The following is a 27,424-nucleotide window of genomic DNA, read 5'->3' on the forward strand; positions in this document are numbered from 1 at the left end:
GGTCATTTGCATGCTTTTTAGAGAGTTGTTGAGGCCACTATTGGTGCCCTCCCTTGTAGTCACTTGGATAGTGCAAATCGGTATGGAACCTTCTTGTGTGATGACCAAAGGTGGGAAACAAAACAAACACAGTCACAGAAAACAGGCGAAGCCCCTTTTATTCCTTCACTTTGCTTCCAAGCTCCGAATATTCTTGACGGAAGACAAAAAACTCCCACACAAACAGTTACAAGAAGAAGGAAAAAAGCCACACAAACCAGGCAAGATAAGGACTGGAGGACGTTCACAAATAACACACACTGGGAAGGACACCAAACTCAGAGAGGAACCATAAACTAGAGATATTCCCACGCTTTGTTTCCAGTGTTCGCCTGTACACATGTCCGACCTCTTATTCAGTTCTCACAGCTGCAGCCCATGAAGAGGATCAAGGCCCTCTCCTCCCAAATCGACCACGTCTCTCCCTTATCCTCTCCTCCCTGCATGCCCTAGGATGGATAGAGGATGGGACTGGGTCCTCCTCTGACTGTGCAGCTGGCCTCTGCCCTTCGCCAGCCTCCTCCACAACCTCCGGAGCCACACTTCCACTCTTTGTCGGCTGTTCCTCCTCTCCCTCAGAGTGAGTCTCCATCTTTGGACTGCTGAAAGGACTCTGTTGTAGATACAAGATAGGTGGTGTCATATCCATCCCTCTTCTATTTTGACATAGATGGCCTCTCTGACCCCTCTTTCAAACCAGCAGTCCTCTTTGTCCAAAATGTGGACTTTATTGTCTTCAAAAGAGTGGCCATTTTCTTTTAAATGCAGATGGACTTCTGAATTTTGACCAGGTGGGTTTGTTCTCTTGCATTGTGCCATGCATTGGTGAAGTGGTTGTTCTTCAGCATTTCCAAGAAGATTCCACACCCCTTTGCACTATTCAGGTGACCCTGAGGGCACGGATAAACCTCCAAGTGGCCTCAATGACTCTCAGGGAAAGTGCAAATGACCAGATGACTGCAAGGAACTTAAATGCTTCCATTGTCCACCGTTCAGGCAGAACTGAAGAAGCTTCTTGGATGAGGAGCGCAACATCTTCAAGGAAAAACAAAGAAAGTCTAGTCAACTTTTGGAAAAAGCCCCTTTGGGTTTCATTTCACTGTTTTGAGTAATGATCAATCAGGTTAGTCTTGGGGTCACAGCCTTCATTCTTTGCATCCTTTGATATTCAAATGGTGCTGATTCCACTTATTTTTATTTGTTTGCTTGCTTGCTTGCTTGCTTGTGTCCTGCCTTTATTATTTTAACAAATATCTTAGAATAGTGAATATGTCCGATATTCCTCTTCTTTCTATTTTTCCCGCTACAACAACCCTTTGAGGTAGGTTGGGTTGAGAGAGAAGGACTGGTTCACAGTCACTCAGCTGTTTTCATGTGTTCAGTTGGTCCACAAGATAGATAGATAGATAGATAGATAGATAGATAGATAGATAGATAGATAGATAGATAGATAGATAGATAGATAGATAGATACATAAAATAAAATATTTTCCCACATCATTATAGTTGTGCTTTTAAAGTTGTAGCAACGTTAACAACACAATGTAACTCCAAGTCAATCACACTTCTGTGAAATCAAACTGTCCACTTAGGTAGCAACACTGATTGACAATCAATTTCACATGCTGTTGTGCAAATGGAATAGACAACAGGTGGAAAGCATAGGCAGTTAGCAAGACATCCCCAATAAAGGAGTGGTTCTGCAGGTGGTGACCACAGACCATTTCTCAGTTCCTACGCTTTCTGGCTGATGGTTTGGTCACTTTTGAATGCTGGTGGTGTTTTCACTCTAGTGGTAGCATGAGACGGAGTCTACAGCCCACACAAGTGGCTCAGGTAGTGCAGCTCATCCAGGATGGCACATCAATGGGAGCTGTGGCAAGAAGGTTTGCTGTGTCTGTCAGCGTAGTGTCCAGAGCACGGAGGCACTACCAGGAGACAGGCCAGTACATCAGGAGATGTGGAGGAGGCCGTAGGAGGGCAACAACCCAGCATCAGGACCACTACCTCCGCCTTTGTGCAAGGAGGGACAGGAGGAGCACTGCCAGAGCCCTGCAAAACGACCTCCAGCGGGCTACCAATGTGCATGTGGCTGCTCAAACGGTCAGAAACAGACTCCATGAGGGTGGTATGAGGGCCCGACGTCCACAGGTAGGGGTTGTGCTTACAGCCCAACACTATGCAGGAGGTTTGGCATTTGCCAGAGAACACCAAGATTGGCAAATTCTCCACTGGTGCCCTGTGCTCTTCACAGATGAAAGCAGGTTCACACTGAGCATGTGTGACAGATACGACAGGGTCTGGAGATGCCGTGGAGAATGTTCTGCTGCCTGCAATATCCTCCAACATGACCGGTTTGGCAGTGGGTCAGTAATGGTGTGGTTTAGGGGGCTGCACAGCCCTCCATGTGCTCGTCAGAGGTAGCCTGACTGCCACTAGGTACCGAGATGAGATCCTCAGACCCCTTGTGAGACCATATGCTGGTGCGGTTGGCCCTGGGTTCCTCCTAATGCCAGACAATGCTAGACCTCATGTGGCTGGAGTGTGTCAGCAGTTCCTGCAAGATGAAGGCACTGATGCTATGGACTGGCCCGCCTGTTCCCCAGACCTGAATCCAATTGAGCACATCTGGGACATCATGTCTCGCTCCATCCACCAATGCCACGTTGCACCACAGACTGTCCAGGAGTTGGGGGATGCTTTAGTCCAGGTGTGGGAGGAGATCCCTCAGGAGACCATCTGCCACCTCATCAGGAGCATGCCCAGGCGTTGTAGGGAGGTCATACAGGCACGTGGAGGCCACACACACAACTGAGCCTCGTTTTGACTTGTTTTCAGGACATTACATCAAAGTTGGATCAGCCTGTAGTGTTTTTTTCCACTTTAATGTTGAGTGTAACTCCAAATCCAGACCTCCATGGGTTGCTAAATTTGATTTCCATTGATCATTTTTGTGTGATTTTGTTGTCAGCACATTCAGCTATGTAATGAACAAAGTATTTAATAAGAATATTTCATCCCTTCAGATCTAGGATGTCTTATTTTTGTGTTCCCTTTATTTTTTTGAGCAGTGTATATATAATTTTTTTTTCTTTGAAAATGTTTCGCTTATTATCTAAGAAGTTTCTTCAGTTCAAATCGTATTATGACTACAATGGATCCCACCATTTCTATTTCTAAGTGAGACATTTGTTATGTGCTCCGTTTTATGACCTCTTGAAACAGTTGTTTAACGAATCACTTAATAGTTGTTGAAAAAACAGTTGTTAAGTGTTAAGTGAATTTGGCTTTCCCACTGACTTTGTAAAAAGGGGATGGCATGATTCCAGGAGATTGCAACAGTCATCAGTACATGCCAGTTGCCAAGCGTTTGAATTTTGATCACATCGTAAGTGTGAAAAATAGTCATAAGTCATTTTTTTCAAGGCTGAAAGTCTGTAGAGATTCTCAGTCATCCAGGTCCTGGTTGTCCCAAAGGTGGGTTTTTTTTCAAGAGGCAACTAGAATTTTCTTGTTGTTTTTTTTTCTTTTGAAGACGTTTCGCTTCTCATCCAAGAAGCTTCTTCAGCTCTGAATGGATGGTGGGGATTGGAAGGATTTATGCTCCTTGCAGACAGCTGGTCATTTGCATCCTTTTAGTGAGTCATTGAGGCCACCTGGAGCTTTACCTGTGTCCTCAGGGTCACTTGAGTGGTGCAAATGGGTGTGGAGCCTTCTTGGAACTGTTCCACACCCATTCACATTACTCAGATGACCCTGAGGACACAGACAAACCTCCAAGTGGCGTCAACGACCCTCTAAAAAGATGCAAATCACCAGCTTTGTCCACAAGGAATATCAATCCTTCCATTCCCCACCATCCTGTCAGAGCTGAAGAAGCTTCTTGGATGAGAAGCGAAACCTCTTAAAAAAAAAACCCCTACAAAGTCTTGTTGCCTCCCGAAAAAAGCACCTTTGGGATATGTTTTTCAGTGCTGTTCTAACTTTGAAGGATCACTAAATGAACTGTTATAAGTCGAGGACTACCTGCATTCAGGAAGTCCTCGAACTACAACAGTTCGTTTAGTGACCGTTTAGTTACAACAGCACTGAAAAAAAATTGACTTATGACCATTTTCCTCTGTTACGACCATTGCAGCATCCCCACGTGATCATGTGATCAAAATTGGGAATGCTTGGCAACCGTCTCATATTTATGACGGCCACAGTGTCCTCGGGGTCACGGGATTCCTTTTTTACAACCTTCGGACGAGCAAAGTCAAGGGAGGGAAACCCGATTCAGTTAACAACTGAATAACAAACCGATCAACCACGGTGATACACTTAACAACTGAGGTGAGAGAGGTCATAAAATGGGACAAGTCTCACTTAAGGATGGAAATGTTGGGCTCAGTTGTGATCCTAAATCAAAGATTACCTGTGTGGAAGCGCTTGTATTAAATGACGTTATTTGGAGAGAAGATGCAGAAACAGAACGATATATGCGATGAGAAGGAGGAAGAGGAAGATTTAGCAAAGCAATGGATAATTTTTAAAATAAAATAAAATGGAGTTTGAGGGGAGTTTGTTCAGAGTTTTGCAGCACTAATTCGGCGCCAGAAAAATAAATACAAATGTTGATGCTTCGTTTAACATCTTTATAAACATAATAAGTAGATTTTACAAACCAGTCGTAAATTTCTCCAACGTGGAGCAAACTCAGACAGAAACATGTTGCAAGTTCAGAGCAGAACCCCAGTCTTCAGCAAGCAAGCAAGTTAGTTTCTCTTTTACTTTAGTTCATCCAGAAAGCAAGAGGAGAGAAGCAGTTTCATTTTCAATAGACAGACTCAAAGTGTAACATAGCTTCAGAGCTTAATATAGAGCCATACCTAGGCTACTTCTAGTTTCAGTTTCCAAACAGTTCTCATTGGCTGACTTAGTTGCTATGCCTGTTCGTTGGCTGACCTTGTTACCATGCTCTATTCCAATTCATGAATATACTCATGAATATAGAGTTATTTTGTCAGGGAAATATAATACCGAGAGGGACTTCCATCCAGCCTGAAGCCTTTCTCCATTGTCTTAGACATCTGAATGGTTGTGTGGGTAGTCCTTGACTTACAACAGCAATTGAGCCCAAAAAATTTCTACTTCCTGAGTGAGACTTTTGTGAAGTGTGCTTTGCCCTGTTTTACGACCTTTCTTGATGCCATCGTTAAGTGAATTGTTGCAGTTGTGCAGTTAGTCACCCAGTTGTTAAGGGAATCCAGCTTTCCCCATGGACTTGGCTGGTCAGACGGTCGCAAAAGGGGATCATGTGACATCCCCACAGACATGCGGGACGATGAGACCGTCGTAAATGCGAGTCAGTGGCCCAAGCATCTGAATTTTTGATTGCGTGACTGTGGGGGAGGCTGCCACGGTTGTAAGTGTGAAAAATGGTCGTCGGTCCCATTTTTTCCATGCCATTGTAAACTTCAAACGGTAAGTAAATGAACTGTTGTAAGTCGAGGACTTGCCTGTAGACCTCCAGCGAGACCCCCTCCCATCCAAACACGCCCTGTCAAATGACATTTTACAGATTTACAGATAATCCGAGTTGGAAGGGTCATCTAGTCCAGGGGTTGCCAACCTTTTGGACGCTGACCACTAATATGAATTTTGGGGTGGATTTTCCCAGGGTCTCTGCAGAAAACAGCAGAGACCCTGGGAAAATCCGCAAAAAAGTCTGCAGGAAAATTCCCCACCCCATTTTTCCTACCGATCGATCATTCTTTATTTGGGACCACAGGATACCGTCTCCAGCTCCATTCTCAGGGGGAGAGAGAGAGAGAGAGAGAGAGAGAGACTTTTGGCTGCATGCAAGGAAAGCAGCAGAAGTCTTTCTTTCTCTCCCCCAAACTCTGCCAGAAATGGGTCTTTTGTGCCGGCGCAGCCTCTTGGAGCAGGAGGCCTTGCAGGGTCCCAAAGACTCATTTCTGGCAGAGTTTGGGGGAGAGAAAGAAAGACTTCTGCTGCTTTCCTTGCGTGCAGCCAAAAGCAGAAGAAGGAAGAAACGGAAAGAAGCATCCCGGTGGCCAGGCGAGGCACGTGGGGCGAGTGGAGCAAGTTCTCCACCTCCGCCCTTTCCCCCCTCCCCTCACTACCTCGCGTTGTTCACAATGCAAGCGATGCAAGTCTTTGTTCCTGCAGGTCATGTGGGTGGCACAGCCTTGTGTTCCCACACAACCTGGATTAATTGCTTTGGGGGTGACATTTCTCTGTGGACCACCAAAATTTTCTCATAGACCACCCGTGGTCCCCAGCCCACTGGTTGGTGACCACTGATCTAGTCCAACCCCCCCACCTAAGCAGGAGACCCTACACCATTTCTGACCTGCTGGAAAGTGGTGTGCATTTGAGACTGGAAGGTGTGAACAGGATACGTGGCACACCTGTTCAGTGGAACCCGTGGCTTGCTTTACACAGTCCTCGGCAGCATGCTGAGGTGTGTATCCATCCAGCCACAAGTCCATTTTTTCTCCCCCACACCTGCCGGGTGTGAAACGGCCCTCCAAATACGGAACGATGGTAGGTGTGGAAACAGCTGTTTATCTGTGTGTGTGAGAGAGAGCGAGAGAGCGTGGGAAGCCATGCCACGTGGACATTGAAGTGGATTTGCTGCACGCTGGAGAGTCATGGTTTGTGACAGAGGGTGATGTGTCACGCCAAGAGGCAGGGTGTGTGTGTGGGGGGTGTGGGCTGGAGGTGATAAGTGCCACAAGGAGAAAAGAGTGTGCAAGTTGGTGGCTGAAAGTGAGCAGCCTTCGGAGAGAAGGAGGAGAGAGGGAAAGCAACGTTGGTGAGGGACTCGCAGCTGGGGAAATTGTGTTGCTCACACTCAGGTGCGTTGAGCCCCAAGCAGCCAGGTGGGTAGTGCTGGTTCTGGGCTTTTGTGCGGGTGCATAGTTGTGCGCCGATGATGGCTAGGAGATGTGCAGGACCCTTCAATGTGAAGCGGAAGCCTCCAAAAGCCAACTCCGAGTCCAGCTTGCATCCTAAAGGGGCTCCCGCTGCTTTTCTTGACTTCCAGAGATCTCCTGGTGGTCTCCTCTCTAAAAGGAAACACCCAGGCTGGAAGGGGAGATGTGGGGGTGGCCCGAGACCTGAGTGAGGGCCTTTGAGGTGCAAACTCCTGGCTGGGCAGCAGGAGAAGCAGGGCAGGAGTGTAGATTTAAACTCACTTTGGCGGTGGGTGGAGGGCTGTCTTGCCTCTGTTTGCATTCCTTGCCACCTTGTGATGGGGGGAGACATACACCATGAGCACCAGAGGGAGGGAGGCGAGAGGCTGACTGTGGTTGTGGTATTTCCTTCAGCAATGTGTTGGTGATGCTTGTTTTCTCTTCCCCTCTTGTCCCCTTTCTCTCTTTCTCTCTCTCATTTCTCCCCTCCCCATGTGTGCCCATCTCTTTCTTTCTCTCTCTCTCTCTCTCTCTGTGTCTCTCTCCCCCTTTGCACTCGCTTCCCCCTCCTCCCTCCTTTCACAGACCCTCCTCCTCCTCTTCCATCGCCACCGCCTCCTCCTCCTCCTCCTCCTCCTCTTCTTCCTCCTTCTCTCCATCTCAGCTTGGCGCCTGGTCCTGGAAAGGCTGCCGAACGGTCCTCATCGATCCTTTCCGAACCAAATGCTTCTGTGACCGGATCTCTACCTTCGCCATCTTAGCCCAGATCGCTGCTGACATGGTAAGTCCCTGCCAAAAAGAGCATCTCTGCCAGCCAGCCAGCCAGCCAGCCAGAGCGGGAGACAAACCTTTGGCTTCTGCCCAAAAGGTGGAGGGGGAAAGAAAGAAAAGAAGGAAGGAAGGGAGGGAGGAAGGGAGGGGGAAAAGAAACCCCACAGTCCAGCCTGTGACATTTCCAGCTTACTCGGTGCACGCCTGCGTGTGGCAGAGTTGGGGTGTGTGTGTGTGTATCTATGTGTGTGTCTCTCTCTTGGTGGGTGCATTGCAAAGATTAGCGCGTTGGGGGAGATGGTGGCTGCATGCATGCCCAGCTAGAGGAAAGCAGCATCTCTTCTCTCTTTCTCTTTAGCCTTTGCACATCTCTGAGCTGTGCATCGGCCGTTGCACAATCTTGCACATTTGCGAGGTGTGTTCTGTAGGAGAGGCCGCCTCCTTCCTTTGCTCTCTTTTGAGAACCGGTTGACCTGAATAATCGCTGGGCATTGTGACTGCATTAAAATATCACCCTCTTTTTCTTTTCCTGTCTTTTGACCCCTCTATTCTCAGTAAAATTCTGGCCTCCTTGGAGATGGGGCAAGGAGGGGGGGCACCTGGCTTTGCTTGGGGGGAGGGGGTTGCCATGGGGTCAGCCGTGCCGAGATGCTCGGAGAGTTCGCCGGGTCCCCAGGCCTCTTTTGGAGGTTTGCAGCAATCAAGGATGGGAGGTGGTTGGTCTTTGGAAGGAGCGCTGGCGGCTTAACTCCTTTCTCCACCACCGGCTGGCCGGTGTCCAGCTTCAACTTCCAGATTTGGCTCCAACTCTCCGAGAGGCTTTTTGGTGGTCTCCAAAGGTGGTGGCTTGGTCTCGAAGTTCTTGCTTGCCTTCTACATCCTTCTCTCACACCCACATTTGGTGGTGGTGGTGGCGGCGTAGTCAGAGAAAGGGTGCAAGCTTTGGTCTGGCTCCCCAAGAACAAAAATGCCCCGGTTATTTGGATAAAAGGGTGCGTGGATGTGGCTTTGGCCCAGATGTGTCTTTCCAGGAATGGTGGGGTGCTGGCTAGAAAGTTGGGGCAGAGGAAATGGAACGGTTAAAATTGGCCCTGTCAAAATCAGAAGGAATGTACTGTAGATATGGGTATTTTTATTTTTGCTTTTGTGTGTGTTTGGTCTTTTTTTTTTTTCAAGGTTAGCTTTGTTTCTGGTTTAGCAAACTGGTGTTATGTAGCTATAGATATATAGAATTCTTTATTGGCCAAGTGTGATTGGACACACAAGGAATTTGTCTTGGTGCAGATGCTCTCAGTGTACATAAAAGAAAAGATACATTCGTCAAGAATCATCAGGTACAACACTTAATGATAGTCATAGGGCACAACAAGCAATCAGATAAGTAGGTAGGTAGGTAGATAGAAAGAAAGAAAAGAAAGAAAGAAAGAATAGAATTCTTTATTGGCCAAGTGTGATTGGACACACAAGGAATTTGTCTTGGTGCAGATGCTCTCAGTGTACATAAAAGAAAAGATACATTCACAAGAATCATCAGGTACAACACTTAATGATAGTCATAGGGCACAACAAGCAATCAGATAAGTAGGTAGGTAGGTAGATAGAAAGAAAGAAAAGAAAGAAAGAAAGAATAGAATTCTTTATTGGCCAAGTGTGATTGGACACACAAGGAATTTGTCTTGGTGCAGATGCTCTCAGTGTACATAAAAGAAAAGATACATTCGTCAAGAGTCAAGAATCATCAGTACAACACTTAATGATAGTCATAGGGTACAATCAACAATCAAATCATACTAGGAAACAGTCAATATAGATCGTAAGGATGCAACAGACAAAGTTACAGTCCTACAATCACAACTGGGAGGGGATGGGTGATAAGGAGTGATGAGAACATTAATAGTAATAGTAATGCAGACTTTGTAAATAGTTGGACAGTGTTGAGGGAATTATTTGTTTAGCAGAGTGATGGCATTCGGGGAAAAAACTCTTCTTGTGTCTAGTTGTTTGTTTATTTTATTTAAAATACATTTTATGAAGTTTCCAAATTTAAAAAACATAAAATAAAACTTTAAACATTGTTATCCACATCAGTGATGGTGTTCGGGAAAAAAAAACTGTTCTTGTGTCTAGTTGTTCTGATGTACAGTGGTCTATAGTGTCTTTTTGAGGGAAGGAGTTGAAACAGTTTATGTCCGGGATGTGAGGGGTGTGTAAATATTTTCACAGCCCTCTTTTTGACTCGTGCAGTAGACAGGTCCTCAATGGAAGGCAGATGGGTCAAGTTAAAATTTCCCTGTCTTCATTCCACCCTCTCAGCTTTCCACCCTTCTGGGTTGAGCTTCTCCTCTCTCTTCTCCTTCCCTGGCCAAGGAAGGGTAAAGAGAGAAGATGGTAGGGATGGGCGAGAGGAGGTTTCCTGGAAAAAGGCAGGTTTTTTTCCGAGATAGGTATATTATTAGAAACACTAATGTATTTGGTCCACTAGTTGCCATGGAAACATCTGCACTGAAGTGGCTTTCAAAGTGCAAGGTTGTCAAAGATGGAGGGAGGCCCGAAGCCTCTGGAATTGGGGCAGGGGAAGATCTGGAAGGATGGTGGGCAGGATGGGGTCCTTCTAAGGATACCCAAAGTAGGAACCGTCACAACATCCAAGCCACCAAATTGCTCCCTTGTCCCATTTCTTGGAGATTTACAGATTTACAGAGTTGGAAGGGACCTTGTAGGTCATCTAATCCAACCCCCTTCCCAAGCAGGAGACCCTACACTATTTCTGACAGGTCTCTTCGTGAAAGCCTCCAGTGATGAAGCTCCCACAACTTCTGAAGACAATTTCTGAAGGAAACTTCTGTTCCATGGGTTCATTGTTCTCATTGTCAGAACATTTCTCCTTATTTCCAGGTTAAATCTCTCCTTGATCAATTCCTTGTCTAGTCTTCAGGTGCTTAGGAGAACAGCTTGACTCCTTCCTCTCTCGGGCAGCCCCTCAACTATTGGAAGACTGCTTTCATGTCTCCTCTGGTCCTTCTCTTCACTAGACTAGCCAAGCCCAGTTCCTGCAACCATTCATCGTATGTTTTAGAGTCCAGACCCCTAATCATCCTGGTTGCTCTTCTCTGTACTCTTTCTAGAGTCTCAACATCTATTTTTATCATGTGGTGACCAAAAGTGGATGCAGTACTCTAGGTGTGGTCTTACTAAGGCTTAATAGAATGGTATTAGTACCTCACTTGATCTTGATTGTATCCCTCTGGAGGGGAAGTGGGAAGGCAGGTGAGCCTTACCAAGTAATCAAAGTTTTGCCAATTTGGTCATTGGTTGGTCGTGACCCAAGTGACCTCAAAGCTGAACCAACTCAGCAATAACCATAAATCAATGTTCTTTCCGCCCTCCATTCTTCGTGTCTTCCCCATGTTTGTTTCTTTCTTTGTTTGTTTGTTTGTCAAACATATACAAGATAACAAGTATAGGTATGAACATAAACATAAACAAAGGAAGCAAATACAGATAAATGGGAACAGTAAGACAGGGATGGTAGGCCATGGCTGGTACGCTTTTGCATGCCCCCTTTAAGGACCTCTTAGGAATGAAGTGAGGTGTCCACAGTAGGCAGTTTGAGATTGAAGCTGTGAGAGGTTGAGGTTGTAACAACAGAGTCAGGTAGGGCATTCCAGGCATTGACCACTCCATTGCTGAAATCGTATTTCCTGCCATCAAGTTTGGAGCGGTTTACCTTGAGTTTGTATCAGTTGTTTGCCCATATATTATTGTGGTTGAAGGTGAAGTAGTCGTTGACAGACAAGATGTTATACCAGACAATTTCGTGAACTATGCTCAGATTGGACTGCAGGCAGTGCAGTTCCAGATTGTCCAGGCCCAGAATTTTGAACCTGGAGGCACAGGGAATTCTACTGGGAGTGGAGGAGTGGAGGAGCTTTCTCAAGAAATATCTCAGAACCTGCTCAGTTGTGTTAATGTCCGATATACAGTGCAGGTTTGACGTCCTCCAAGAAGTCACAACTTTTTATAAGCCTCCAAACTTCTAGCAGGCACCTAAGTTGAAGAGAGGACAATTTAAGCTGCAGCTCCCCCTTCTTCAACCTTATTTCTTCCTCTCTCTTTTTGTTTGGGTTCATCTAAACCCTGGCTTATCGTTGCAGGAAGAACCCATGATCAGTTTAATGGCTTAGATCAGTGATCCCCAACCTTTTCGACGCCGCGGCCCGGTTCCGGCATCAGCTGGGCGCATGCCCGGTATGCAGCGTCAACTGGGCGCCACCATCTTTTGACGAAAAAGTGCTTCCGGTGATGTCACCGAAGCATTTTTTCATCAAAAAGATGGCGGGCGCAGCGCTTCCGTGAGCTTTTTCGGCAGAAATGGCTTTCTACCCGGAAAAGCTCACCAGCGTGGCGCGCCATCTTTGATGAAAAGTGCTTCCGTGAGCTTTCTACCCGAAAAGCTCACCGGAAGCACTTTTTACCAAAAAGATGGCGGCGCCAGCAACCAGCGGCCCGGTAAGGCTTGTTCCGCTGGCCGGTACCGGTCCGCGGACCGGCGGTTGGGGACCCCTGGCTTAGATTGTTCCTCTGTTCTTTGTTTGCTTCCCAAAGTTGAGAAGTTTCTTTCTCTGTCTCTTTTGTATACACACACACACACACACACCACAGCTGGTTGTGTTGCCTGAACTGAGGCAAAGTGTGGCTTCTCTTAACAAGGATTTGTTGCAATGAACCAAGGTTCAGTTTGAAGCTGGTTTGTTGCAGGTCAATTAAGGTTCGTCTGTGCTAGGTCTCCTTCAAGTCAGGTTTGACTGTAGCAGATTTGGTTTAAAAAGTTTCTGGGCAGAAACGGGAGGAATAACAGACTTAGAAGGGACCTTAGATGTCTTCTAGTCCAACCCGCTGCTTAAGCAGAAGAACTTTTCCCTTCTTCTTCTTTCTTCTTTTTCTTCAGCGTTTGTCTCGCGCTCTGGCGAGGTCCGCTAATGTCCTTGAGTATTGCTTCCATGCCTCTCTGTCTGCCACGTATGCCGGGTCTGCCTTCGCGATCTCTAGATCGGCCTTGATCAGAAGAACTTTTCCCATTCTAGACAAATGGCTGTCCAGTTTAATCTGCAGTGAGATGTGCCGGATTGCAGAAGGCAAGATTAGTTGTCCAACCCCTTCTTAAAAAAACTTCCAGTGTTGGAGCATTTACAACTTCTGGAGGCAAGTTGTTCCACTGGTTGATTGTTCTCACTGTAAGGAAGTTTCTCCTTAATTCCATGTTGAATGTCTCCTTGTTCAGTTTCCATCCATTATTCCTTGTTTGGTCTTTGGGTGCTTTGGAAAATAGCTTGACCCCTTCCTTTCTGTGGCAGCCCCTCAAAGATTGGAAAGCTGCTCTCCTGTCTCCCCTGGTCCTTCTCTTCCCTAGACTAGCCAGGCCCACTTCCTGCAACCAGTTCATCGTATGTTTTAGCCTCCAGTCCCCTCATCATCTGGTTGCTGTTCTCTGCACTCTTTGTAGAGTTTCCACATCTTTTTTATATAATGGCAGTGAAAAATTGGGGACTCTCCCTGTATGGTCCTATTTTCTGGGTTGAGTTCTGCTGATGAGGAAGAAATGGATGAGTATCGTGGTATCTTCTCATTCTTTAGATCAGGGGGTCTTCAAACTTGACAGCTTTAAAACTTGGGGACTTCAACTCCCAGAATTCTTCCTCTAGTCGTGTTAGCTCATGAATTCTGGGAGTTGAAGTCCACAAGTCTTAACATTGTCAAGTTTGAAGATCCTTGTTTTAGATAAAGAGAAGATCCAGTGTAGGAGAAACCACTGAATTTGTCACACTGGTGACAAAGTGTGGTGACACCGGCCACAAACTACACACCTGGAAAAGGGTGAGGCCCCAATGATAATGTCACCTTTAGGTATTAGGTCTTATGACATCTAGCAGGAGAATGTAACCCTCAACCCTGCAGATACCAAGTGTGGAAGAAATGTTGTTCTAGAGCAGGGGTCTCCAATCTTGGCAACTGTTAAGACTTGTGGATTTCAACTCCCAGAATCCTCCAGCAAAGCTGGCTGAGGAACTCTGGGAGTTGAAGTCCACAAGTCTTACATTTGCCAAGGTTGGAGACCTCTGTTCTAGAGCAATGTGTCTCAACCCGGGTGACTTTAAGAGGTCTGGACTTCAACTCCCAGAATCCTCCAGCCATCCAAGCTTGTAACTTCAAATGGTCAGTAAATGAACAGTTGTAAGTTGAGGATTGTAGTCCTCGTCGTACGACTACAGTGGTGTGGCTTGGTAGTCCTGTGACTGGGTGAGGCACCAAAATAACCCAGATGTCTCCTGCTGGAAACGGGGTTGGACTAGATGACCTCCCTTCCAGCCCTGAATTGCTGTGCTGTTCAGTTGAGCCCAAAATTTATTTTCCTAAACGAAATTCTGACGTGAATTTTGTTTCGCTTGATGACCTTTTGTTGCCACTGTTGTTAAGTGAACCATTTCAGTGGTTAAGGTTACTAACCCAGTCATTAAATGGTTCTGTTTCCCCATTGACTTTGCTGGTCAGAAGGGGATTGCATGACCCCCATTGTTAAGTGAGACGATTGTTAAGTGAGTGTTGCCCCGTTTTATGCCCTTTTCTTGGTAAGTTAGTCAAATGGTTGTTAAGCGGATCTGGTTTCCCAACTGACTTTGCTCTTCAGAAGGTAACCAAAGGGAATCATATGACTCCAGGACACTGCAACAGTCATAAGTACATGCCAGTTGCCAAGCATCTGAATTTTGATCATGTAACTGTGGGGACGCTGCAGTGGTTGGAAGTGTGAAAAATGGTCACTTTTTTTCAATGATGCTGTGACTTTGAATGGTCACTAAATAAACTGTTGTAAGTCAAGGACCACGTGTACTTTAAATCAAGATTTTACTGTTGTTTTTCAAGAGGCGACTGGACTTTCTGGTTTGTTCAGCTCTGACAGGATGGTGGGGAATGGGAGGATTTATACTCCTTGCAGACATCTGGTCATTTGCATTCTTTTAGCGAGTCATTGAGGCCACTTGGAGGTTTGTCTGTGTCCTCAGGGTCACCTGAGTACAACAAATGGGTGTGGAACAGTTCCAAGAAGGCTCCAACACCCATTTGCACTACTCAAGTGACCCTGAGGACACAGATAAAACTCCAAGTGGCCTCAACGACTCTTTAAAAAGAATGCAAATGACCAGCTGTCTGCAAGGAGTATAACTCCTTCTGTTCTCCACCATCCGGTCAGAGCTGAAGAAGCTTCTTGAATGAGAAGTGAAAATGTCTTCAAAGAAGAAAACCAGAAAGCCCCATTGTCTCTTGAAAAAAAAAGCACCTTGGGGACAACCCTGACTTGGAGGATGGAGCATCTTCACAGACAAGATTTGACTAGTTTTTGTCGAACTGGTTCCAGAACTGATCATGCTCTGAAGCATTTTCAACATCTGGATCTTCTCCCAGGCTCTGAGTAAGGATGGTGGGAGGACCTGCTGGGCGTGTGGCATTTGTTTAAATCCTTGCCATCTGTTGATTGTTTTGTGGAGATGGTTATTTTAATTGTTGCGTTGTTTTGTGAGCCACGCAGAGGCAGTCAGGAGTTGGGTGACGCCTAAATCGAACTAATGAATAACTGCACCTGCCTTCAACATAAACCGAACATATTGCCCACCTTACTGAGTACAGGTAGTCCTCGACTTACAAGAGTTTGTTTAGTGACCTTTCAGATTAACAGAGTTGGAAGGGACCTTGTAGGTCATCTAGTCCAACCCCCTCTCGCCCCAAAACTACACCGTTTCTGACAGATGGCAGTCCAGTCTCTTCTTGAAAGCCTCCAGGGATGAAGCTCCCACAATTTCTGAATAACAAAATAATAATGTTAACAGAGTTGGAAGGGACCTTGTAGGTCATCTAGCTCCACCCACTCCCGCCCACCACCCAAGCAGGGGACCGTACACTGTTTCTGACAGATGGCAGTCCAGTCTCTTCTTGAAAGCCTCCAGGGATGAAGCTCCCATTCAAAGTTACAACAAAGCTGGAAAAAGTGACTTAAGACCATTTTTCACACTTGTGATCATTGCAGCGTCCCTGTGGTCACGTGATCAAAATTCAGAAGCTTAGCAACTGGCATGTACTTATGACAGTTGCAGTGTCCCAGGGTCATGTGACAAGCAAAGTTGGAAGGTCGCAAAACGGGAGGCCAGAATTGATCCCCTTTTTGAGAACTTCTGACAAGCAAAGTCCTTGGGGAAGCCAGATTCACTTAACAACTGTGTTCCTAACTTAACAACTGCAGTGATTCGCTTAACAACGGTGGCAAGAACGGTCGTAAAAATGGGGCAAAAGTCACTTAACAAATATCTTACTTAGCAACATACATTTTGGGCTCAACTGTGGTTGTAAGTCAAGGTTGACTTGTATTTATATATATATATAGTAAAGCACGGGTATCGAGCTAGTGTATGTATATATATATATATACACTAGCTCGATACCCGTGCTTTGCTATGGAACTATGTGGTCAGGCTTTTTTGGGGAGGAAAATAAGTTTTTGGGGAGGAAAATAAGAGGGGGGGGGGAATTCTGCCTCTGCCTACCAGCATCCAATGATATTCATCTGGCTAGCATCCTGTCAGTGTGTGACAGAGAGTTGAGGGCAGTTTGGAAACTGAAACAGTACTTGCTGTGTGAGCAAGGAGACAGCAAGGAACCTGGACGTAGCTTAGCTCAACTGTTCTGCATTAAAGCTGCTTGGTGCTGTGAAACTGAAACTCCTCTCCTCTGCTTGTGTTTTGCCTTTGGAACAGATTTCTTTTCAGCTGGGGAGGGGGAGTAAAACTCCTTGGCATCAGAGCATGTTAATAATAATATAAAAAATACTAATGCTGTGATGGTTATTTCAAAAAATATCCATCCATCCATCCCAAAAATCAATCAATCAATCAATCAATCAATCAAGCAAGCAAGCAAGCAAGCAAGCAATCTAATTGTCTATCTATCTATCTATCTATCTATCTATCTATCTATCTATCTATCTATCTATCTATCATCTCTCATCTATCTATCTATCCATCCATCCATCCATCCATCCATCCATCCATCCATCCATCCATCCATCCATCCCAAAAATCAATCAAGCAAGCAAGCAAACAAGCAATCTAATTATCTATCTATCCATCCATCCATCCATCCATCCACCTACATACTTACCATGTCTGTCTGTCTGTCTCTATATCCATCATTCACCCATCCCAAAAATCAATCTATCTTATCTACCTACCTACCTATCTATCTGTCTAACCGCAAGGTCATGTCAGACTCTCTGATTTCATTTGGACACAAGCTGCGCAATTCCCTGACACGGTCGCTAAACGAGGACTGCCTGTAGCCCACTTCCAGTTCTGTAATTGTGCTTCTCCAGCACATTTTGAAGAGAATATGCTAGAAATTTGGCTGCACCCAGCCCAACTCCACCACAGCACCCAGAATGCTGGGAACGCCCCGTGTTTGCTTTCGTGCCATTTGCTGATTATGTAGAAATGTAACGGTAATAAAAATTGGGAACGGTAATAAGAGAAAGACAAAGTTAAAATTGCAAAACCCCTCTGTTAACAAACTGTTATTGTAACGAACTCATAAAAAAAATTCACCATGGCTTCAATCCCCTATCATCCCAAATATTGGTCCTGGGTCCAAACATCCAAAGTTTTTTTTTTCCTCCTTAAAATATCTTTTATTAATTGCTGATTAATTGAATATAATAAGTCCAGGCTTCAAAGCAACCTCTCTTCCTCCTTGAATTAGAAATTCTTGAACAAATGGCCCGAAGTAATCGTGTGGCACTTTTTTTTTTTCTAATTGGCAACTTTTATTAAAAGGCATAAGTGTTGGTGAGCTACAGCTGATGCCTCTGAATAAAATTTATTAGTCAGAAAAGCTGCTACCAGACCCCTCCTGATTTTGGACTGTTCACACCCTTCTCCTCCCACAGTGAACAAACTGCGAAGAAGAAAAACAACCAACCAACCAGTTTATTTCTGAGTTTTGAAATCTCACCTGGTAGTTCTCCAATCAAAAATGGCATTTATTGGGGTAGGGGCTTTTTTGCAGGGGGTGGGGTGGGGAGAAATAATTATGAGGGAAATTAGAGAGGGAGGTAACAGAATAACAGAATTGGAAGGGACCTCAGAGGTCTTCTAGTCCAGCCCCCTGCTCAAGCAGAAGACCCTATACCATTTCAGACAAATGGTGGTCCAGTCTCTTCTTAAAAAACCGAGAACTAAGGAGGAATTTACTGATAGTGAGAACAATTAATCAGTGGAACGGTTTGTTTGTTTATTTATTTGATTTGTCAATCACTTACAAGATAACAGGTATAAGTATAAACATGAATAAGAATACAGGAAATAGGTACAAATAAATGGGGACAATAGGACAGGGATGGTAGGCACGATGGTGCACCTATGCATGCCCCTTACAGACCTCTTAGGAATGGATATCTCTCTCCCTTCCTTTCCTTCCTTCCTTCCTTCCTTCCTTCCTTCCTTCCTTCCTTCCTCTCCACCCCTCCCTTTTCTCTCCTCCCTCCATGCTTTTCTCCCCTTCCTTCCTTCCCCCTTCCTTCCTTCCTTTTCTTCCTTCCTTCCTTCCCCTTCCTTCCTTCCTTCCTTCCTTCCTTCCTTCCCCTCTTCCTTCCCTCTCCCCTCCCCTCCTTCCTTTTTCTCCCCTTCCTTCCTTCCCCCTTCCTTCCTTCTTTCCTTTCTTATTAAATTTTTATTTTATTGATTTATCTGATTTGTCAACCGCTTACAAGATAACAGGTATAAGTATAAACATGTGTAAGAATACAGGAAATAGGTACTAATAAATGGGGACAACCCCTTGCAGACCTCTTAGGAATGAAGTCAATAGTGGATAGTTTAAGGTTAAAGGAATGCGGGTTTAGAGGATGTAACAACAGAGTCAGGGAGTGCATTTCAGGCATTGACCACTCTGTTGCTGAAGTCGTACTTTCTGCAATCAAGTTTGGAGCGGTTAACATTGAGTTTGTATCTGTTGTGTGCTCTTATATTGTTGCAGTTGAAGCTAAAGTAGTCATTGACTGGTAGGACATTGTAGCAGATAATTTTGTGTACTACGCTTAAGTCCAACCTGTTTACCTCCAAAAGTTGTGTGAATGCTCCAGCACTGGAGGCTTTGAAGAAGAGAATAGACCGCCATTTGTCTGGAATGGTATAGGGTCTCCTGATTGAGTAGGGGGTTGGACTAGAAGACCTCCAAGGTCCCTTCCAACTCTATTATTCACTTATTCTGATCTTACTTAGTTACGGAGTCCAACAAAGTTAGTCAGATGCTTCCGCCATCTGTGGCTTCTTGTACTGCATCCTGCAAGAGAAAGAATGTCATGAAGTCACCGATGTTGAAGATCGAAATGACATCTGCTCGCCCTCTTTATTTATGTCATTTTTTTTTAACAGTTGCTGGTTTGAGATGAAAGGTGAAATTTCTAGTTAATAGCTCAGCTCCGTCTCTCCGCAAAAGGTTTCCCAAAGCTGCCATTTGTGTATGACATGTTGTAACCCTACTTTGTGCATTTTCATGCTCTTTTTATAACAGGCAAATACACTGTGCATTGTTTGGGTAACATCATGCCACATTTTATCGAGAGCTGGCACTCGGTGTTCATGAAATTTCTCAGGATAAACACAAGCTGGGATCTCTTTTGGCCTACATTCTTCCTTCTGGGGGCATTAAGCAATGCTCACATACCGGAACCTGAAGGACATTATTTAACTCCCAAAGGTGCTTTTTCAAGAGGCAACTGGACTTTCTGGTTTTTCTTTGAAGACATTTCAAATTGGACTTTCTGCATGGTGGATCCAGTCAGAGCCAAAGAAGCTTCTTGGATGAGAAGCGAAACGTCTTCAAAGAAAAAACAGAAAGTCCAGTTACCTCTTGAAAAAGCACCTTTGAGACAACCATGGCCTACAGTAGATGACTGAGAATCTCCATAGACATTATTTAAGTCTACCACCCAGCCCCATGGTGTAAGCTAGAGTTTCCAATTTGGCAATTTTAAGTTTTGGGGACTTCAAGTCTCAGAATTCAACCCCCAGCCAGCTGAAGTCTACAATTCTTAAAGTTGACATGCTGGCTGGGGAATTCTGTAAGCTGAAGTCAACAATTCTTAAAGCTTAAATTCTGTAAGCTAAAGTCCACAAGTCTTAAAGTTGCCATTCTGGCTAGGGAATCCTGCAAGCTGAAGTCCACAAGTCTTAAAGCTTAAATTCTGCAAGATGAAGTCCACAAGTCTTAAAGTCCACAAGTCTTAAAGAGCTAAAGTCTACAAGTCTTAAAATGCCAAGGTTGGACATTTCTCAACCATCCCCAAACTCAATCTAGATGTCTGCGGAAAAGATGCTATTTACACACTTTTTTGTTCTACTGATGAATAATCTTGGTGGAGAACCATCCTAGTGATTGATTATCGTGAAGTTAGGTGGTATGACTCTTATCGTTAGGGTAAGAAGCAGAAAACAAAGCAATCTTAGTACCGTGGAGCTAAAACTTGCAATTTCTTATAATGTTTCTTCTCACATGACATAGGCATTTGGATCTCTTTCTTGTTTATGGAACAACATGATTTTTTTTTCAACCTTCTCTTGGGTAGACTTCAATCTGTTCTTCTGCATCTTGTATTCTAGGGGCCTGATCTTCTTCTGCATGATATCCTCTCAGGTGTCTTAAGTAGTGTTTTCATATCCTTGTCCATCTTCTCTCCTTGAGGCTAAACATCTGCGACTTGACTTTGCTACTTTGTCAGATCAAGCTTCTAGTTCATGATAATCCTCATGATATTACTCGGAACCTGCTCTGATTTATCTCAGTAATTCTCAATAATTGATTATCATATTATTACATTAATGTTTCATCTCAATAATTCTTATTTCTGTCTTCCCATTCAGCAATTTCTTTAACATTTTATAGAAGTCGTTAAGTCATTCATACAAGTCATTAATTCACGGAAAAGATTGGTTAAGAATGATATCTTGTTTCGTTCCATCCAGAAACTCTTTCTGGTCTAATGAGGAACTATTGATAAACCCCATTTCTGTCTGTGGTCACTAATTAGAATGCAGCTTGCTAATTAGAATGTCATGGTTGAGTTTGTCAAAGAACTTACTGATGTTCCATGAAACCTTAAAACTGATTCTGGTTCAGAGCTTGGGGGTACAGAGTGAGTAGTTTAACCCATATCATGGTTAATTGTGTTGGTTGGTTTTTATCTCAGTTGCTGTATATATTACTTATTGGGGATTTTTGGTGATGTTTTTAATCTGGTTTCATTGTGAGCAGTACAGAGTGAGGTATGTGCAATGGGCAGCTATATAAATTGAATGAACGAATGAATGGATGAATGAATAAAGTAAGTGAGTGAATGAGTGAATGAGTGAATGAATGAGTGAGTGAGTGAGTGAGTGAATGAATGAATGAATTATTGAATGAATGAATGAATATGTTTTACTAAAATCATGATACGTTATGTTGATAGCATTCCCACAATCTATTAAATATCTTTTAAAAAAGTAAGAGTCTGGGATTTAAATCTATTCAAAGTAAAGAAGAATTCCCTACCATGTTTCTGTCAGTTTGGACTTTCAATGTTTTTCCTTTGTGTTGATCTTCACAATGGTCTTGGAGTACATACTCTCTTCTTATAGGAGAACCAATAGGAGTTGAATAGTTGTTTATTGGGATTTGTATTTTAGTGTCTTCATTCAGCAGCTCTTACGCTACTTATTTCCACTTCCTTTATTTTTGAACTTGTGTGAAAAAAAGTCTATTTTTTGTTGTTGTTGCTTTCATGCTATGTTATGACCCATTGTTCTGAGCAATAGAATAGCATCATTCTGGCATTCTTACATCTCCTCGATGTGTCTTTTGCTCTACGTTGATCTGCTTTTAAGTTTTTGCTTAGCCTTTGAGCACTCTTGCTGGCAGGTCTAGGAAAACTCGCCATAGGGCAATTCAAAGCTGTATTAATTGTTTCATTCAGTAACTTTTATTACTGTGACCATGCTTTCATTGAGATTACTGCATAACTCTTGTGTTTCTGGATTGACTTTCTTTGTTTTATTATTATTGGCCATGGTTCTGTTGAAATTACTTTAATTTCCAAACATTGCTTTTTTTTTTTACATTCCAAGACCTGTGATTGACCATGTTCAGCTTCATTAACTCCCAAGTGAACATTGCCAGCTGATGTTCTAGTGTCTCTCATTTGATTTTGTAAATCTTTCTGCTCCTCTGTGAATAGTGTAGCCACTAGTGTTTTCATCAAAGATTTCCATCAAACTCCTGCAAGACTATGCAAACTACAAATAAATAACACATTGCTTTTGTGTTATATAACATACAACTGCAGGGTCCTTTCTTCCTACCTTTCTTCCTTCCTTCCATCCTTCCCTCCCTCCCTCACATCTATCTATCTATCTATCTATCTATCTATCTATCTATCTATCTATCTATCTATCTATCTATCTATCTATCTATCTATCTATCATCTATCTCATATTTATTAATATCTATCTATCTATCTATCTATCTATCTATCTTGGCATCTCTCTCTCTCTCTCTCCCTCCCTCCCTCCCTCCCTCCCCCTCCCTTCCTTCCTTCTTTCCCTCCCTCCCTCCTACATATTTCCTTCCTTCCCTCTTTCTCACCTATATCCTATCTTTCTCTCTCCCTCCTACACATTTCCTTCCCTCCCTCTTTTTCACATATTTTCTTCCTTCGTCCTTCCTTCCTCCTGTCTTTCCCTCCCTCCCTCCCTTGCATCCATCTATCTATCATCTATCATCTATCTATCATCTATCTATCTATCTATCTATCTATCTATCTATCTATCTATCTATCTATCTCTATCTATCTATCTATCATCTATCTATCTATCTATCTATCTATCTATCTATCTATCTATCTATCTATCTATCTATCTATCTATCTATCTATCTACCTATCTTCCTTCTTTCCTTCCTTCCTCCCAAATTCCATCTTAGATTCTTGTGTCAAACTTTTTGTGTGTTGCCTTATATTCCTGTTGCAGTCTTTGCTTACCCAGTAGGAAGCAATCATTCAGTTATCCCCAGGGCAAACAATCTGCTCTCAGAAGAATTCCCTTGCAACCAGTCTTTCTTCAAAAGATGGCCTCTTCACTCCTCCTGACCGAGGACAGCATCCTGCAAACATGCTTTTTTTCAGGAGGCAACTGGACTTTCTTGGTTTTTCTCTGAAGACGTTTCGTTTCTCATCTGAGAAACTTCTTCAGCTCTGACTGGATGGTGGGGAATAGAAGGATTTATATTCCTTGCAGACAGAGCTGGTCATTTGCATCCTTTTAGAAAATCATTGAGGCCACTTGGAGGTTTGTCTGTGTTCCTCAGGATCACCTGAGTAGTGCAAACGGGTGTGGAGCCTTCTTGGAACTGATCCACACCCATTTGCACTTCTCAGGTGATCCTGAGGACACAGATAAACCTCCAAGTGGCCTCAACAACCCTCTAAAAGGATGCAAATGACCAACTGTTTGCAAAGAATATAAATCCTTCCATTCCCCGCCATGCTGTTAGAGCTGAAGAAGCTACTTGGATGAGAAGTGAAACGTCTTCAAAGAAAATCCAGAAAATCCAGTTGCCTCTTGAAAAAAAAGCACCTTTGGGACAACCATGACCTGGATGACTAAGAACCTGGTCATTCCTCCTCTCTTCTTTATCTCATCCTCCTGTGAACTCCTGTTTGTTTTCCCTCTTTGCACATTCAGCGTTTGTTCATTCATAATATACATATGTTCCTCAGACATCTGCTCCTGTGTAGATATCTCTGTTTCTAATTCTTTTCTTTTTTTAAAAAAAAAAGCTTTTACTTTGCATTCCAAATACAGGCTGTCCTCGACTTACAACAGTTCACTTAGTGACCATTCAACGTTACAACGGCACTGAAAAAAGAGACTTATGACCATTTTTCACACTTAATGACCATTGAAGTCTCCCCGTGGTCACATGATCAAAATTTGGATGCTTGCAACTGACTCATATTTATGATGGCTGCAGAGTCCCAAGGTCACAAGATCCTTTTTTTGTGACCTTCGGACCAAGCCAAGTCAATGGGGAAGCCAGATTCACTTATCGACCATGTTACTGTGATGACCTGGGAAGCAGCACACACGTAATGAATTCCCAAACGTAAATAAATTTCCTTTCATGCCTCCAACTTGGCCCCACTGTTCAATTGTTTGCAGTTGGAGATTAAACTCTTTCCAAAATAGTCTCCAAAAGAAAGAATTACAGTCCAAACTCAAAGAACAGATATCGGAGAAATAAAAAAAAACCAAAACAAACCGCACTGAAGGAATTTCCATGACAGACCAGGATAATTAATTACAAACTTCAAATAGATAACAAGGCACAGTCCGTTGGAAGAACCCCAACCAAGATAAACCTTAGCCAGAAATAAAACACGATTTGCTTCTAGCAACTCTGTGTTTTAAATGATTCTCCTTTATACTATTCCCCCCAGCTGCAGCCAATGAGGGGGATCATGACTGCTTCCTCTCCCATAAGCCATGTTGTTCCCTTCTCTGTTCCTCCCTGTGTGTCCTAGGATGAAGATGGGATGGGCCTGGTTCTTCCTCTGACTGCCCAGCCGGCCTCTGCCCTTCCCCAGCCTCCTCCACAACTGGAGCCGCACCTCTACGCTCTGTTGGCTGTTCCTCCTCTCCCTCGGAGTCAGTCTCCAACAGGGGCATGACAGTTACTAATTTAACACCAGCAGTGATTCACTTGTGTGGCAAGAAAGGTCGTAAAATAAGGCAAAATTCACTTATTGAATATACAGTGGTGGGATTCAGCCAGTTCCCACCACTTTAGGAGAACAGGTTGTTAACTTTCTGAGCCGTTTGGTGAACTGGTTGTTGGATGAAATCATTAGGGCAGAGAACTGGTTGTTCAATTATTTGAATCTCACCACTGCAAATACCTCACTTAACAACAACAGAAATGTTGGGCTCAATTATTGTCGTAAGTCAAAGACCACCTGTACTCTTTTTAGGTCAAGCTTCCCACTGCATATTCATTTTCTCTCAATACGAGAGCTACATCTAATTTTATTTTTATTTTCTAGGCACAGGTCTCATTAAAAAAAAAATGTGTCCCTGTTTAGGAAGAAAACTGTGAATGAGATCATGTGCTTATTTTTAGATAAATAAAGTAACCATCACTCACCACTCCTCTTAAGAGCACAGGACTGCTTTTGTTGAAACAGCAGGGGACAGGTTGAAGGATGGGGAAAAGGCAAGAATTTTGCACACACACACACACACACACACACACACACAGAGAGAGAGAGAAAAAGACACAATTCCTGTCTAAACAACAGCGATGGTTATCCTCACAATGCTTTTCAAGCAAATAATCTGTGCTTCTTGGATCTGGGTGGTTCTCAACTTACCACCATCTGCTTAGTGACCGTTTAAAGTAACGATGGCACTGAAAAAAGTGACTTAGGGCCAATTTTCACACTTATGAGCGTTGCAGCATTCCCATGATCAAGATTCAGACACTTGGCAACCTACAATTTATAGAATTGCAGAATTGTCGAATTGTAAAATCGTAGAACAAGGAACTATAGAATCATAGAATCATGAAATCATAAAACAATAGAACCATAAACCATAGAATCCTAGAACCATAGAACCATAGAATCATAGAACCATAGAAAACTAGAATCATAGAACCATGGACTTAAGGAATCGTGGAATTGTAGAACCATAGAACTATAGAATCAGGGAATCATAGAACCATAGAATTAGGGAATCATAGAACCATAGAATTAGGGAATCATAGAACAATAAAATCATGGAATCATAGAACCATAGAACTATAGAATCATAGAATCAGGGAATCATAGAACCATAGAATTAGGCAATCATAGAACCATAGAATAATAGAACAATACAACCAAAGAATCATAGAACAATAGAACCACAGAACCATAGAATCATGGATTCATAGAACAATAAAATCATGGAATCATAGAATCATAAAACCATAGAATCACAGAAGAATAGAACTAAAGAACCATGGAAACATAGAATCATGGTATCATAGAACCACAGAATCATAGAATCCCAAAACAAGAGAACCATGGAATAGAATCATGGTATCATAGAAGAATAAAACCATAGAATTATGGAATTGTAGAACTGTAAAACCGTAGAATCATAGAATCATAGTGCTAGAAGGGATCTTGGAGGCTGTCATGCCCTTGGTAGAGTTGGACTCTGAGGGAGAGGAGGAACAGCTGACAGGGAGTGGAGGTGTGGCTCCGGAGGTTGTGGAGGAGGCTGAGGAAGGGCAGAGGCCGGCTGGGCAGTCAGAGGAAGAACCAGGCCCATCCCCTCTGCATCCTAGGACATGCAGGGAGGAACGGAGAAGGCAACAACTTGGCTTACGAGAGAGGAGGCGGTCATGATCCCCCTCATTGGTTGCAGCTGGGGAGACTAGTATATAAGAGAGACAGTTACAACACAGCATTGCCAGAAGCAAAGCGTGCTTTATTTTGGGCTGAAGTTATCTTGGCTGGCGTCCTTCCAACGGACTGTGCCTTGTTATCTCCTTGAATTTGGTAAATACTTCTCCTGTTCCATTGTGGAAATTCCATCATTGTAGTTTGTTTGGTTTTTTTTTTTTATTTCACCTCTATCTGCTCATTAAGTTCAGATTGTTTTGCTCTCTTTTGAAGACTATTTTTGAGTACGTTTTATCTCCAACTGAGTATTATTGAACAGCGGGGCCAAGTTGGAGGCATTAAAGGACATTTATTTATGTTTTGGATTTTGTTATGTTTGTGTTACACGCTGGTTCATCACAGAGGCCTTCTAATCCTACTCCCCATTGAAGGAGTCCTTATACCATCCCAGACAAATAGCTGCCCAATCTTTTCCTAAGCCTCAAGCGATGGCGCACCCATATCTCCGGAACACAAGCTATTCCATTGATTAATTCTTCTCCCTGTCAGAAATTTCCTCATTTCCAGGTTGGCTCTCTCTTTGATGACCTTCCATGGGTTGTTCCTTGTTCTGCCCTCTGGTGCTTTGGGGGATAGGTGGACCCGCCCTCTTCCCATCCTTCAAATCATTCTCCTCCTTCTGCAAATTTCCCTCTGGCAGAGCCTTCTCATTAGCCTGCCTGGCTATTTAATTAAAGAAGCTCAGGCATTTTTTTTCTTCAAACTGTGTGATGTTGCGACTCTTTTTAAACCCCACCAGGATGCGCGATGTTGTAGTTTCTCCCCAGTCAGAGTTGATCTCCACTTCCTGAGGAGACTGCTTAATAGAAGAGCGAGCAGAGAGAGTTTTAATTGTTAATGAATCAGGCTGCATTAAGATGGCTCTTAGGCTCCATTTTATTTACTATAATTAAGTGAATGGTCTGTGGGCGCGCAAAATCAGGCAGGAAAAGGGGGCATTTCAATTCTCCCATCTTTTAATGAGTGGCAACACTATTTACACTTTGTGCACTTTCCATTTTTTTTCCCAGGCAAATAGCAAGCGGAGAAGGTTGGAAATAATGATTAAACAAAAGCCACAAATGCATTCCAGGTCTTTTTAAATTGGAGTAATACAATGCATTTTTTT

General features: G+C 43.6%; 1 protein-coding gene across 1 annotated transcript in view; it reads left to right on the forward strand.

Moving 5' to 3' along the window:
* Positions 1-27,424, forward strand: part of ADGRB1 (adhesion G protein-coupled receptor B1) — a 380,456-nt gene that overhangs the window by 264,343 nt on the left and 88,689 nt on the right. Inside the window, exon 18 of the mRNA XM_087958904.1 lies at positions 7,548-7,743. Coding sequence (XP_087815030.1) covers positions 7,548-7,743 — 196 coding nt within the window. The remainder of the gene's footprint in view (positions 1-7,547; positions 7,744-27,424) is intronic.

Source organism: Notechis scutatus, chromosome 3 (assembly GCF_049901735.1).
Source record: "Notechis scutatus isolate UNSWTSFEM ecotype Mainland chromosome 3, rNotScu1.2, whole genome shotgun sequence".
Classification (NCBI taxonomy): domain Eukaryota; kingdom Metazoa; phylum Chordata; class Lepidosauria; order Squamata; family Elapidae; genus Notechis; species Notechis scutatus.